The following is a 14,485-nucleotide window of genomic DNA, read 5'->3' as shown; positions in this document are numbered from 1 at the left end:
ATTTCAAATGTGATGATTCTCTTGTCCATAGACCAAGAGTTTTAGAACCACTAGCTTTGCTTATTTAAAGAAACTGGATTAGTGGATTCACCAAATTTTCCAATAAAATACTTTGAGAAAGACAGTTAAACTGGTGAAGATTATAATTAACTAACTTCAATTACAGCAAATTCAGAAGTAAAGAAAATACAAGACCATAAGGTTTAACAGGCCAGGCAATTACCTAGGCTGAATCAAACAAAAACCACAGGAAAGGATTCAGTCTACAAGTATCCTGGAAATCTTCTATGTTTATTTCACAAAGAAATGACCCTTAAATTAATTAAAGCACATTCATGGGAAAGCACCACCAGCTTATCTTAAGGTCTCTTCCACAATCAACATTTGATTATTTACAGTATGGATTATCCACCTATACCTGGGACCATTTCCTTAAGTATTCCCCTCTCTCCTCAATGGGCACTTTACCTTTTACTTTTATATCTTACTTTCATCTAGTTCTGCAAGTGGACCTCTTACCATCTACATTTTCCTTCTATTATTTACAGTAAAAGAAATATTTAGCTTCCCAGTACTTCTGGAAAGGTACAATTTGCTCTTAATTGGAATTAGAAAAGACAAACATGAAATGGAAAGGAAGAAAAGTGAGCATTATAATATTCCTAGCAATATTCCAGAGTTTTCTTTTTCCCTTACTATTTGATCTTTCCATGGAGAATGTGGGAATAGCAAATAAAGCATTTTTATTTATCTGCCATTTAAAAACCCTGCTCTCACCTCCATTAGTTTATAATCTATAGTTGACATTGTATATTTATACTTCTGATTTGACCCAACAATCATTAATTGTGACATATTCACACAAATTTTTTTTTAAAACAGATTCATACCTGAACTCCTTTTAGTGTTTGATTTAGTGTATCAATAAAGTTCTGAATTTCATCATTTTTATTTGCCAGAGTTGAAATGATCCTTTGTAGAGCTTCCTAGGATAAAAAAAAATTTTTAACACTATGATATTTTATTAAAAGAGAATTATAAACTTTATAACAACAGTTCTCTAAACAAACTCTGTAAGAGTATATTACATAATAAACAGGAGCAATGTAAAACTGTTCATTGTTCAAACGCTATAATTACAAAAGATGGGATATATATTGGTACTGTTTTACAACCTCTTATTCGTAGTGTACAACTTAATTACCACCATATCTTTCACACTGAAGATGATCAATATTATTTAACATAAAGACTGTTACTTTAGGTCATAAGGCCATGGCAAACGAACAGAACCAAATCCTTAAACGTTGCAAAAATAAATGGAAACTTCTAATCAACATTAGGAAATGAGGAATAAAAGCAGAGACAACTGAAATTTGACATTTTATTTATTTATAAAAATTAAAAACATTATATTTTAGAAATATGAAAGTAGATAATAAATTTGCAGTTAAAATTACAACATTCACTGCAATATTTACAGATGCTATAGAACCATAATAAATAAGGTAATTTTAGTAGCAAATACCTCAGACTTTTTGATAATGCTTCCTATTTAAATAAAACACTTGATTATTTAACTTTCTCATACTCTCTACTTCAGTGTTGTTCAATAAAATTTCCTGCTATAATAGAAATATCCTATATATGTGCTGTCCTATATGGTAGTAACTAGCCACATCAAGCTAATGAGCTCTTGAAATGTGGATAGAGCAACTGAGGAACTAAATTTATTTTAACTTGAATTAATTTCACTTTTTATTACACATGTGACAAGTGCTGTCATATTGTACATCACAGGTCTAGTTGTTTAATAACTCTTCATGGGTAGTAAAAGCAAAATCCAAACAAGGTACTCGTATTCTCAGTAAAAATCAAAAGCAAGTACTTTCACTTTATAATTTTTCCCAGAAGTACAAGTCTTATTTCCGTAAGTACCTACAAACATAAATATTTTAATAATTTCCTATAAGGTTTTGTATAATAAAGGTTCACCTCAAAATATTATCAAAAACTGATAAAAGGCTAAATATAGGGTTTCCCTGGTGGCGCAGTAGTTGAGAGTCCGCCTGCCGATGCAGGGGACACGGGTTCATGCCCCGGTCCGGGAGGATCCCACATGCCGCGGAGCGGCTGGGCCCGTGAGCCGTGGCCGCTGAGCCTGCGCGTCCGGAGCCTGTGCTCTGCAACGGGAGAGGCCACAACAGTGAGAGGCCCGCGTACCGCGCAAAAAAAATAAAATAAATAAAAAGGCTAAATATAAAGAGCTCAGGAAATAATCTGATAAAGGGATAACATTGCATATAAATGTTCATAAAGCATTATAGTAAAAAAATTAAAATAGTTACAGCTCTCATTTCATTCTCCCAACAATCCCTGGAGATAAGTAGGTATTATCATCCCTGGGCCGGACTAAGGCTCTCTGCTTCACTTACCAATACGATTTCTTCCCATCCTCGTCACTGTTGTTATTTTAGTATAATAACACAATGAAGTTATGCTATGAAAGAGTTAGCTGTTTATCCTCTCGGTGTTCCCTCCAGAAACAGGTACATGGAGATTTGAATATAAAGACAACGCAGAATGCAGCAAGTACCTGGGGGAGGGGTGGGCACAGCTGGAGGGACGAGAGTGGTAGTACAGAGATGTAGAAAAGGAGGGTAGAAGACTTAAGAGTCTTTCGAGTATTCATCCAAGACAGACTCTCTATATACTTTAAAAAACACAATGGAACAGTAAAAATGGTTCTGCCAGTCCTCGGCCTGTGTACAGTAAGCTTTGATTAAGATTGGGCTTTTCAGGTTAATAGACTGACTACCTGCATCCTCTTCTAACCCTCCCAATGGTAGGGTTACATCCATATTATATAGATGAGAAAACGGAGATTCAATCAGTTGCCCAAAGTGACACTGCTTGTAAGGTAATGATTATGCTCGGAAAGCCCACGCTCTTTACCACTTTAGAATATTGCCTCTAAACCTAACCAATTTGCCCATTATATGAAACACCCATACAATAAATTACATATTGTTTTAATATTTTGGTTTGCTAAGACTCTTCAATGACATATAAAACCACTGGAATTTTCTTGGAGAATCACAGCTTGAGCTTAAGCTTTGTCCAATGAAATTAGTGAAATTCTGGTAAAGGAACTTGATTGTAACATTTTAACTTCTATCCACATACAGCTATTATAATTCAAGAATCTGGGACTTCCCTGGTGGTCCAGTGGCTAAGTAAGACTCTGCACTCCCAATGCAAGGGGTCAGGATTCGATCCCTGGTCAAGGAACTAGATCCCACATGTCACAACTAAAAGATCTCACATGCCACAACTAAAAGATCTCACATGCCACAATTAAAAGATCCTGTGTGCCGCAACTAAGACCCAGCGCAGCCAAATAAATAAATAAATGTTTTAAAAAAAGAAAGGAGTATCATTTAAAAAAATAATTCAAGAATCTGACATAATATAAACACATATAGAAATTCTGGTATTCCAAGAAAAAAGTTCTGAAAGCAGGACTACATAAGCTGAGTTCTGAAACTTTACCCTAGTCTGTGTATGTGACATGAAGTTAAAGTTTTCTCTAAGTGGTAAGACCCAGGGAAGAGATCTATACAGGGATACTGTGTTCCTAATATAGGAGGCATGTAAGGAGAGGCAAGTCCAGCAGAACTTTTTTTAAAGTATTTTCTAAATATGGCAAGCAACATACCAGGGCAGGATAAGAAACTTTGAGAAAGAGGCAAAAAAGAACTAGAAGATACCATAATGCATGGAGTTTTCTACCCTACTCTACCCCTCCAGGGCCTCCAAATTTAATCACTAGCTTTTATAATGGAGACACAAGTAATTGATAAAGAAGCTGAGGAGGAAGTGCAAAGCCAGAAGTCTCAATGAAAGTGATGTAAGCTGTGTACAGCACCTATTCTCTGAGCTCCAGACCATTTTAATCGAACTGCTTACTTGAAATCTCCACTCGGATGTCTCAAAAGCACTTCAAAACTCAACATGTCATAATGTCCTCCACTAAACCTGAGCCCTCCTCTAGTGTTCTATCTCTACCAATGGCACTACCAGCTGTAAAACCAGAAACCTAGCAACTCAAAATCAAAAACAGAAAAAAAAAAAAACAATTAAAAAATCAGCAGAGGACCTGAACAGACATTTTTCCAAAGACAACATACAGATGGCCAACAGGCACATGAAAAGATGCTCAACATCACTAATCATCAGGGATATGCGAATCAAAACCACAATGAAATATCACCTCACACCTGTCAGAATGGCTATTATCAAAAAGACAACAAATAACAAGCTCTTGAGAGGATGCAGAGAAAAAGGAACCCTTGTACACTGTTGGTAGAAAAGTAAATTGGTGCAGCCACTATGGAAAACAGTAGGAGGTTTCCTTAAAAATGAAAATAGAACTACCATACCATCCAGCAATTCTACTTCTGGGTATTTATCTGAAAACAAAAATACTAATCTGAAAATACTAATTCAAAAAGATAAATGCACTCCTATGTTCACTGCAGCATTATTCACAATAGCCAAAATAAGAAAGCAACCTAAGTGCCCATTGATAGATGAATGGATAGTGAAGATGTGAGATATATAAACTGGAATATTACTCAGCCATAAAAAATAATGAAATCTTGCCATTTGCAACAACATGGATAGACCTAGAGGATATTATGTTAAGTGAAATATGTCAGACAGCGAAAGATAAATACCATATAATTTCACTTATATGTGGAATCTAAAACACAAAACAAACGAACAAACATATTAAAACAGAAAGAGTCATAGTTACAGAAAACAAACAGGTGGTTGCCAGAGGGGAGAGGGGGAGGGGGATGGGTGAGGTAGGTGAGGGAGATTAAAAGGTAAAAACTTCCAGTTACAAAATAAATGAGTCTCAGAGATAAAATGTACAGCGTGGTAAAAATAGTCAATAATAATGTAATATCATTGTATGGTGACAGATAGTAATTAGATTTATTGGGGTGATCATCTGTAATGCATAGCAATATTAAATCACTATGTTGTGTGATTAACATAGTTAATTCCTACAGGAATTAACACAGTACGTCAATTATACTTCAAAAACAAACTCACAGAAAAAGAGATCAGATTTGTGGTTACCAGAGGCAGAGGGTGGGAGGACTCAGAAGTAGATGAAGGTAGTCAAAAGATACAAGTACTAGGGGTATAATGCACAACATGATAAATATAATTAACACTGCTATATGTTATATATAATTAACGCTGTTGCCTAGTATATATTAAAGTTGTTGAGAGTAAATCCTGAGTTCTCGTCAAAGAAAAAATACTTTTCTCTTTTTCTTTTATTTTTTATCTACATGAGATGATGGATGTTCACTAATCTTACTGCGATAATCATTTCATGATGTATGTAAGTCAAATCATTATGCTGTACACCTTAAACTTATATAGTGATATATGTCAATAAAACTGAAAGGAAAAAAACCCCAGAAACCTAGGCCATCATAATTACATCCTTTCCTTTCATTTGTGCTCTACATGCAGTCACCAATTCTGTAGATTTTACCTCCTAAATAACTCTGTAATCACTATTACCACAAGTCAGTATCATATCTCAACTTATACTCTTGAAAAACTTCTTAACAGGCCTCTGATCTATTCTTTCTCCCCAGTAATCAGTTCTCTATATTGCAGCTAGAGTAATATGTTAGCATCACTCTTCCTGCTTAATCGTCTTGCCACAAGTCCTTGGATAAAACTGAAAATCTTTTAACATGAGCTGTTAACATGATCTTAAACATGACATTACATAATCTGTAAGACCCTGCATGATCTTCCCATTGCCTACCTCACCTGTTTCAACTCACACCAGACTTCTTCTCTCTTGCTGTATTCCAGCTGCAGTAGCCTGCTGTGAGTTTCTCTAATATGCTTTGCTTCCCACCTGGGAACCCTCACATTTATCAATTCCTCCTGTTCTAAAACACATACACAATTTTTTGTTAAAACAAGTTCCAAAAAAGTACAGAATGAGCCCATTCTATATATCTAAGTATACACACGCGCACGTGCACACACACATGCACACTTGCTTCATTTCTTTTATTATCAAAGCCTGACGGTGAAGAAGGGCAAAGACAACTTTCAACTGGAACTCTATCAACCTGAAATTATGCCTACCAGGGTCTCTCAGACTTCATCTCAGCTCTCAAGTCTCCCATTACCCTCCAAATACTGATGGATAAAGTGACAGATAAACATAGATGGATAAAGGCAATATAAATCATCTGAAGTTTATCTAGATAATATAACTGATTTTGCAAGACTTCAGGTGGCCATGACTAAAAGCTTTAGGTGATACAGGTCTGAAGATATGCTTTGACAAATACGAATTCTGCTGGATCACAGCAAAATATATAGAATGTATGTCTCCAGAGGCAGTAGGCATAGGCAAAGGCAATCTTAGCCATTATCCTTTGGTCATGCACCTCAGACACCAGGAGCTCAAGAAAACCTACACTATCAAAATTAAGCCTCTCAATTACTTGACTATGGAATTAGTCTAAGGTAACTGCTATGTTAACAAGGTGGGGGGGATGACACGCCCCAGCCAAGCACAACTGCAGTCATTCCTACGGAATGGCTCAAAGTAATCTGGGATGTACAAGGCATGAGGTACCCTCTTCAAAGAAGCATAGTTTAAAGTTATGCTTATAGTCCCTATAAATCATGAGAAGTAAAAGCACAATCAATTGACTCTAAGCAAAATAATAATAACTAACACTTTTATACTCTTAAGGGCCAAGCACCATCTTAAGCTCTTTACATACATTAATTTGTTTAATCCTCTCAAGAATCCTATGAAGTAGGATACTTGGTTATCCCCGTTTTCCAGTTTGGAAGCTGAGGTATAAAGAGGTTAAGTAACTTGCCGGGGACCTCAGAGTTAGTATGTGGCAGAACCAGAATTCAAATTAAGACAGTCTGACTCCTGAGTCTATGCTCTTAACAATTAGCACTGTACTACCTGAAAACAAAGATCAGAGGTCCATGAAAAGAAAGTCAGAACATCTAAGAGCATCAAAAGGACTTAAGATTTTCTTTAAGACTGGAAAAAACTAGGAATGAGCAACAGGCTGTAACATGTACCACCCTGCCAAACACAAGGGCAACAGTAAAAGCTATTCTTACCACAGGCATATGATCATTAAGTCTCAGAACATGATGACAGTCACCATCTGAAATGGCACGGTTCTACTGGTTTTAGCTTAATATATGTGAATATGACAAATTCAAATGTGAGTCTTAATTCTGCATTCAACAAAAAAACTCTGCCAACTGGGTTACTTAACTGGAAACCATCCAGTGCAATAAACGCCTGAAGTTATGATGCAGAAACTCCCTGTTCTTAGAACCAGTGGCAAAAAACCATTATACCTGTGTTTATATGCTACTCTGAATCCAAAGGCATCAATAACCAAGTGGCCATAATTAGACACTGTGATATATGGGTTTCCCATCAGCGTCTACTCAGACAAGGAGAAAATTTCTGATTCAAATTCTACACTAGTATTCCAGACAGTTGAGATACACGAATCTAGAACCACTGCAAATATCACTAATCAATCTACAATTTAAAGGGGCCAAACTATTACTATAGTCATTTCAGTTAGTATTCATTAAGCACTTTCTATGTGCCAGGCACTATGCTAAGCTTCTAATATGGACTATCTCTTTAATTATCACAATAGAAAGTAATATGTCTTTGCATTTTATGGTTGAAGAAAGAGAAGGTTAAAGAAGTTAAGAAACTTCCTTTGATCACACAGCTGTCAAATGGCAGTCACAGTTCAAATCCAGGAAGCTGCCTCCAGAGTCTGTACTTTTACACCACTCTAGGCTGCACACACTGCAGAGGACTGTACAAAAGTCATAAGGTTCCTGCAACCAGAGCAAAGGGATCAGTGAAAAATCCTAATGCCACCAGGAATTACGCCACTTGTATCACTCCACACCAAAGACCTCTCCTTTGAATTAGGTAATGAGTAGAAATCCAGAATGCTCTATCCAGCTGGTAAGTTAGACAACCAGAATCTTACCAGCTGACCATAGCTATGGCAACACATAACAAGAGTATTGTGCTCAAAAGTGATGCAATGAGCTAGAAAAGGAGAATTATATATTGTTGAGGAATTCAAGAATCTGATAATCATAAATAGTTAACTGGTAGAAAGCTATGCCCTCTGTAACAGTGAACAGCTGGGATTACTACCTCTGTACACACATGTAACTGAGGTGATCCACAGGAAAAAAAATCTAATAAAAGACATGGTGGGGAATACTGTCTTTTCACCCTGAGCCCAGTTGCAGGTATCAGGGCAGAAGAAGAGGTTCTTTCCCAACTAGGATTTGAGGAAATACAGTGTATCAGAGGCTGAAGAAGCCTCATCCATTTTTGCGGCCTCTGAACTGGCTGTTCCATCCAATGAAGTCTAGGAGGCTCACATTCGGCCACAGAAACCAGAGGTCCCATCATCTAATTAAGGGAGGTGGAATGGAAGTAGAGATGGGGGTACTCTCAGGTACCACTGGTGGCAGTATAAACTGACATAACCTTTCTGAAGGGCAACTTGGCAATACACATAAAAGATATTTAAAAGCATATACACAATGACTCAGTAATTCCATTTCTACTAATTTATTCTAAGTAAATAATTAAAGAGTATAAGCCGAGACTTGACGACAAAGATGTTCACCTTACTGTTATTTATAATATTAAAAGGTTAGGACCGGGCTTCCCTGGTGGCGCAGTGGTTGAGAGTCCGCCTGCCGATGCAGGGGACACGGGTTCGTGCCCCGGTCCGGTAAGATCCCACATGCCACGCAGCGGCTGGGCCCGTGAGCCGTGGCCACTGAGCCTGCGCGTCCGGAGCCTGTGCTCCGCAACGGGAGAGGCCACAACAGTGAGAGGGCGGCGTACCGCAAAAACAAACAAACAAACAAAAAAAAAACGGGCTTCCCTGGTGGCACAGTGGTTAAGAATCTTCCTGCCAATGCAGGAGACACAGCTTCGACCCCTGGTCCAGGAAGATCCCACACATGCCACGGAGCAACTAAGCCCGTGCGCCACAACTACTGAGCCTGCGAGCCACAACTACTGAGGCACACATGCCACAACTACTGAAGCCCATGTGCCTAGAGCCTGTGCTCCGCAACAAGAGAAGCCACCGCAGTGAGAAGCCCACGCACTGCGACAAAGGGTAGCCCCCACTCACCACAACTAGAGAAAGCGTGCGTGAACCAACAAAGACCCACGCAGCCAAAAAAAAAAAAAAATTAAAAAAAAATCACGTAATATATATCCATATTAAAGAATTCTGCTAAATCATTAAGTGTTGTAGAATGACATAAACATGGAAAAAGATATCCTTACATATTAAGTGAGAGGCAAATTATAAATCACTATACATAGCGTGATACCATAGTTTTTTTAAGTTTCTATATGCATTAAAAAAGACTGGAATGTAATACATACAAATGTTAAAAGAAGTTATCCCTGGGTGGCAGGATTATGGGTGATTTTTATTTTATTTTCATTTATCTATATTTCCTAATTTCCTACAATAAACTTGTGTTACTTATATTTATAATGCAACAGAAGTGCACAGGCTGGCTGTGCTAACACTGTTATAAATTAGTTCAAAATATAATTAGCTATCATCAACAAATATCAATAACTGAGACCAGATTCATCAGAACCTTGTGGCTGGGAAGAAGTGCCAACTGAGGATATAAAACATACAAAAAGAAAGCTGTAGAAAAAATCCACTAACTTCAAAGTACTGTCCACCCTACATTGGAGTGGAATATCTATCACTACGGCATTCAATATGTGTTTGCTGCATGAATAATCCTGCTTACATTCAGCCAGGCACTGCAAAGAACCGTTGTCCTTAAAAAAATTTTTTTAAGTTAGGTCTGTTTCACTGTATTTCTAGTTTTTTTAAACTGTCAAGTTCTATAAGAATGAAGGTGTCTGTATTTAAACACAGTGATACGAGTATGTCAGCATGGTTCTTTGAAGAGGGCACCTCGTACCTTGTACATCCCAGATTACTCTGATCCACTCCACGGGAATGACTGCAGTTGTGCTTGGCTGGGGTGTATAAAACCCCAGTTATACTTCCCTGTTCACACCTCTATTTTAGAAAGTAAAGACCTTCCCTCAAAAAAGAAAGAGAGCTGGAGAGAAGGGAGATACATATACTACAGAAAAATGATTTGTAGCAGCAAGGGAGACCAAATTCCAGAGTTTTATCTAAATCATGTTCTATACTTTCTAGCAACGATTTTTACTAAACTAGTTTCTTAACAACAACAACAAAAAAACCCTACTTTATAGGGGTTTATATCTTAAGTTTTATCTTAAGATATAAGATATATCTTAAGATAAAGATATATCTTAAGTTTATATCTTAAGATATATCTTAAGTTTATATCTTAAGTTTATATCTTAAGTTTTAATGACATTAATCATGCCACCATTTAAAGGCAAAGGAGCAAGGCAAGAAGGGTGGTAATGAAAAAAGCTTGAGCTGTGAAGAAAGACCTGGTATGAATCCAGGCTACCACTTGCTAGCTGTGTGACTCTGAACAAGTTATTTAACCTCTCTCAGTTCCATCTTCCATATCTTTACAATAGGAATAACAGCTGTTGTGCGAATTTAAAGCAGTCTAATACAATACTGGATACAGAACAATACTCAAATTTCATTCCTTTCCTTTCCTCAGGACAGAGAAAAAGGCGTAATTTTGGAACATGAGAGACGTTTGGTTATCTGGATATGGTGGAGGCCTCCGAACTGTTAGGGTACAACAAGAAGGCAAAGGATAGCAAATACCAGGGCAGAGGAAGAAACTGGGATGAGGAAGCCATGCCCCTGGTTGCAGGTTGTGTTGTGCTTTAAAACTCTCCCTACTCAGTTCAGTCTCCTCAGTCTAGGTTTGTTCAGTCTTGCACATCAAGCCTTGCCTGACTGTCACTATTCCTTTCCAAGCAGAAAGTAGAATATGTGGGGGAAAGTGAGGAAAAGCAAACAACTGACAATGTATGCTCTTGATGACATCTTTCCTCTGGGATCCCTTCCCCTTTCCCCTCCACCTTTATTATTCCTACAGCACAAACCTTTCCTAGAAACAGTAACCCCTATGAATATGAATGATCTCCTGCACAAGAATTTAACTGAAACTATCAAATTCTAAGCACCAAGATTCTAGAAGGGTACAAATGTCTTATTTGTTTCAATGGTTTCTTTGAACATACACATTTTATCAGGTAAAGAAACCTTTGGGATTTTATCTTAAAACCACTTAAGGACATAATCAAAAGGTTTGAGTATCAAATAAAGCCACCTATCCATAACACATCCTGTTCACAAGTGTCCCAGAAACTCGATATAAACAAAATCCCTCTGTTTATTTCTAGAAGATAATACTGTGGTTTTCTGTATCCAACAGTACACCTTACATACCCAAGGTAATTATGTTTTCTTCCTCTACTCAAACAGAGCATCTGTTGCTAACACAAGTCCAAGTTATTTTCACAGACAAAAAAGCAGCTGGTCAAGCTAATCCATTTGCTGACTAGCCACCATCAAGCTTCTGTAAGACTGTCCAGTTAACTTAACCTCTATTGTCAGATTGCATGAGTCAGAACTTCCAATCCTCTTTCAATTAGGATTTAACAACTCTTCTTTGGCACCATCATTTGAAACATTTATTACAGACATAAACACAGAAAACATGCTTTAAACTTAAGGACAAAGGTAAGAAATGGCTAGACTGGATTGGAAAAATAGTTATACAAATTATCAACAAAGGGATAAAGTTACTTTGAAGTTGAGATTATGAGATTACTAATAGCTAACGGATAGCACTTATGTGTGCTAGGCACCGAGTGATTTTTAAAAATTAACACCATCTTCATAACCCTTTGAGGTAAGGAGACTTTAAAGATGAGGAAATGGAGACTGCAAATTGCCCAACCTCATTCAGTTCATAAACAGTAGGACTGGAGACGACTCTGAAGCCATCCTCTTAATAATTTAAAGCCCAAATCCCAAATACCTTACAAATGCGTATATATTCAAGCCACTCTCACCCTTTGGCACTTGCAGTAACTATGTTTCCTTATGCTGACTAAGGTATCATCCCTGCTATTATTTTCGTTGTAACATTCTGTAATAGAAAAGAAAAATCATGCCAGGGGTGTACTACTACTGTCTTATTTCAAGAGAAATACATAACCAGCTCAGTTCATTATTAGTTGAGGTATATAATTGATTCTGCAGTAATTCATGAGAAAAGAATGCTCAAATTCAGAGCACTGAATTGGTTATAAGCATCAACACATGATGCTTATTTTAAGCTATAAAATAAAGCATTTTTATTAGAAATATTATTTGATACTATCAATGAAATTCAACATATTTTCTAATATTGAGAAGTTGATTCTCTAACTTATCTAAGACACATTAGTACCGGTAAGAAAGAACAGCTAATTCTTCGCTACCTCTGGTAAAACTGTACACAGTATGTGTAGGTACTCAAATACAACATTTGGAATGAAAGCAAGTTCAGATCTTAGCCTTATGTATGGCTAGTGGTATGACCTTGCAGGACTCACTCCAACTCTTGAGTCCTCATTAAAATGAGAGACAATGCATGCCCTGGCAAAATAAGATGATCCACATTAAAATACTTTTTAAAATTATATTTTACAGCACACAGAGTATTTTAGTATTTATTCTTTGTAAACTTTAAGGCACTGTACTTTAAAGTACATAATTCATACTTAATTATATTACCTGCTTTTTACAGTAACTCTATAAAATATTCTTATTTCCACTGTATAAATGAGGAAATTGATTAATCACAGTTAAGTGATTTGCTCCATATCACAAAGCTACATATAGCAGCATGGAACCCAAGTCTCTAGACTCCAAGTCTTTGCCCTTCCATTTGCTCTGAACTAATGTCCACTCAGATATCACATGACTTTTATTTAAAAAGTTAAATAAGCTTTGAAATGTTTTACAAATTCAAAACACACAAAATGTAATTTAAAAAAATGTCTTACTAATAGTCATGCAAATAAAAAAACTGAATATACCTGAGTTTCAAGATGCACACATACAATGAAATCATACTTTTGTTAAATACTGTAATAGTTAACGCTAAACACATCACTACACTATTCTCTCACGCCCCCAGTGCTCCTCAAGGAAGTAAATCCAGGCAAAATGATAGAAAACAATGTTCTAACGTTTTTTCCAGTACTTTCTATCTAATAATAGAAAAGAATGGCCTCTTGGACATGCCCTTGTTTTCCCCTGCTACATTACTAGTAACACTGTGTTCCTTCTTATACTGCACTATATTTCAATTACTATAATCTAACAAAGAGAGCACGGTGGTTGATTTTTATATAGGGATTATAACTAGATATTAATAACACTTCTAATTGTATTCAAAACGTTGGCTATGTTCTCTAAATTTTTTTTTTTTTTTTTGGTTAATAGAAACGGCTAGTTCTGTATACCCTTTCTTTAACTTGTTCAGAAAGTATAAAACATGCCAAAACAACCATTAAGGTAACTGACCAGCAACACTGAACTGGTCGGAGGGTGGGACCGCTGCTCTGACAACTGTCAGTCTTTTCTCTCAATTCAACCAACACTAAACACCAAACCGTGCTAGTGAACTAGTCCCGAGGAGGGCTGGGGCGGTGGACAAGGCTGGGGCGGGGGGCGGTACTAAGGAGATCTGGTTCCCGACCTAAAGAGGCACAGATTTTGCCAAGATAGAAGACTGGGTCGAGGAGAGGGGTCAGCTTCGGCGTCAGCCGGTAGATCCCCATGTGCCTTGGTTTCCTCTTCTGCTAAGGATGGATAAACCCTCACTAGCACACCGGGAGGCTGCGAGAATCAAAGAGGGCCCAGACCGTTGCAAAAAATGATGAAAAACTGGGGGCGGCTCCCGCTATCCCCTCAGGAGCCAGGGCCCAGGACCCAGGACCAAGTACAGGGCAGAAGCTATCCAGGGTCACGGGGCGCGGTCCCCGCAGCCCGGCGGGCGCCGCTTTGCTCCTGGGAAAGAGCAAAGCGGCCTGGCGGCCTCGCCCTCCGCGGCCATAGCCCAGCCTCAGGCTGGCCTGGCCAGCCCCGCTCGCCCACCGCCCACCCGGCCGGGGCGCTCCGCCCAACCTCGGCGGCCCAGCGCCCCCCGCCCGCGCTTACTTTCTGGGAGTCCATGGCCAGGGGCTGTGTCCGCTAGACCCAAAACCGCGTCGAAGAACCTTGCGAGGAGACGGAGGGAAGTCGGACACGCCGACACGGCTACCCGCGGCCACTGCTCTGCTGGGCCACTGCCGCCTGCGCCTCAGCCTCAGACCGCACCGGCGCCGCCCGGCCGC

The 14,485-nt window shown here is 38.3% G+C and overlaps 1 protein-coding gene across 4 annotated transcripts in view; it reads right to left on the bottom strand.

The window, feature by feature from the left end:
• FSD1L (fibronectin type III and SPRY domain containing 1 like) overlaps positions 1–14,485 on the bottom strand; it is a 66,349-nt gene extending 51,864 nt beyond the window's left edge. For all 4 annotated transcript variants that reach the window (XM_082619828.1, XM_082619823.1, XM_082619824.1 and 1 more), the window contains exons 1-2: positions 14,310–14,485; positions 891–986 (exon numbers count right to left, since the gene is read on the bottom strand). In XM_082619828.1, coding sequence (XP_082475954.1) covers positions 891–986; positions 14,310–14,324 — 111 coding nt within the window. In that variant the 5' untranslated portion in view covers positions 14,325–14,485. The remainder of the gene's footprint in view (positions 1–890; positions 987–14,309) is intronic.

The sequence above is a fragment of the Mesoplodon mirus genome (assembly GCF_964341445.2).
Source record: "Mesoplodon mirus genome assembly, chromosome: 1".
NCBI lineage: Eukaryota > Metazoa > Chordata > Mammalia > Artiodactyla > Ziphiidae > Mesoplodon > Mesoplodon mirus.
Note: the sequence above shows the minus strand (reverse complement) of the source record. Positions and strands in the feature narration are given on the sequence as shown.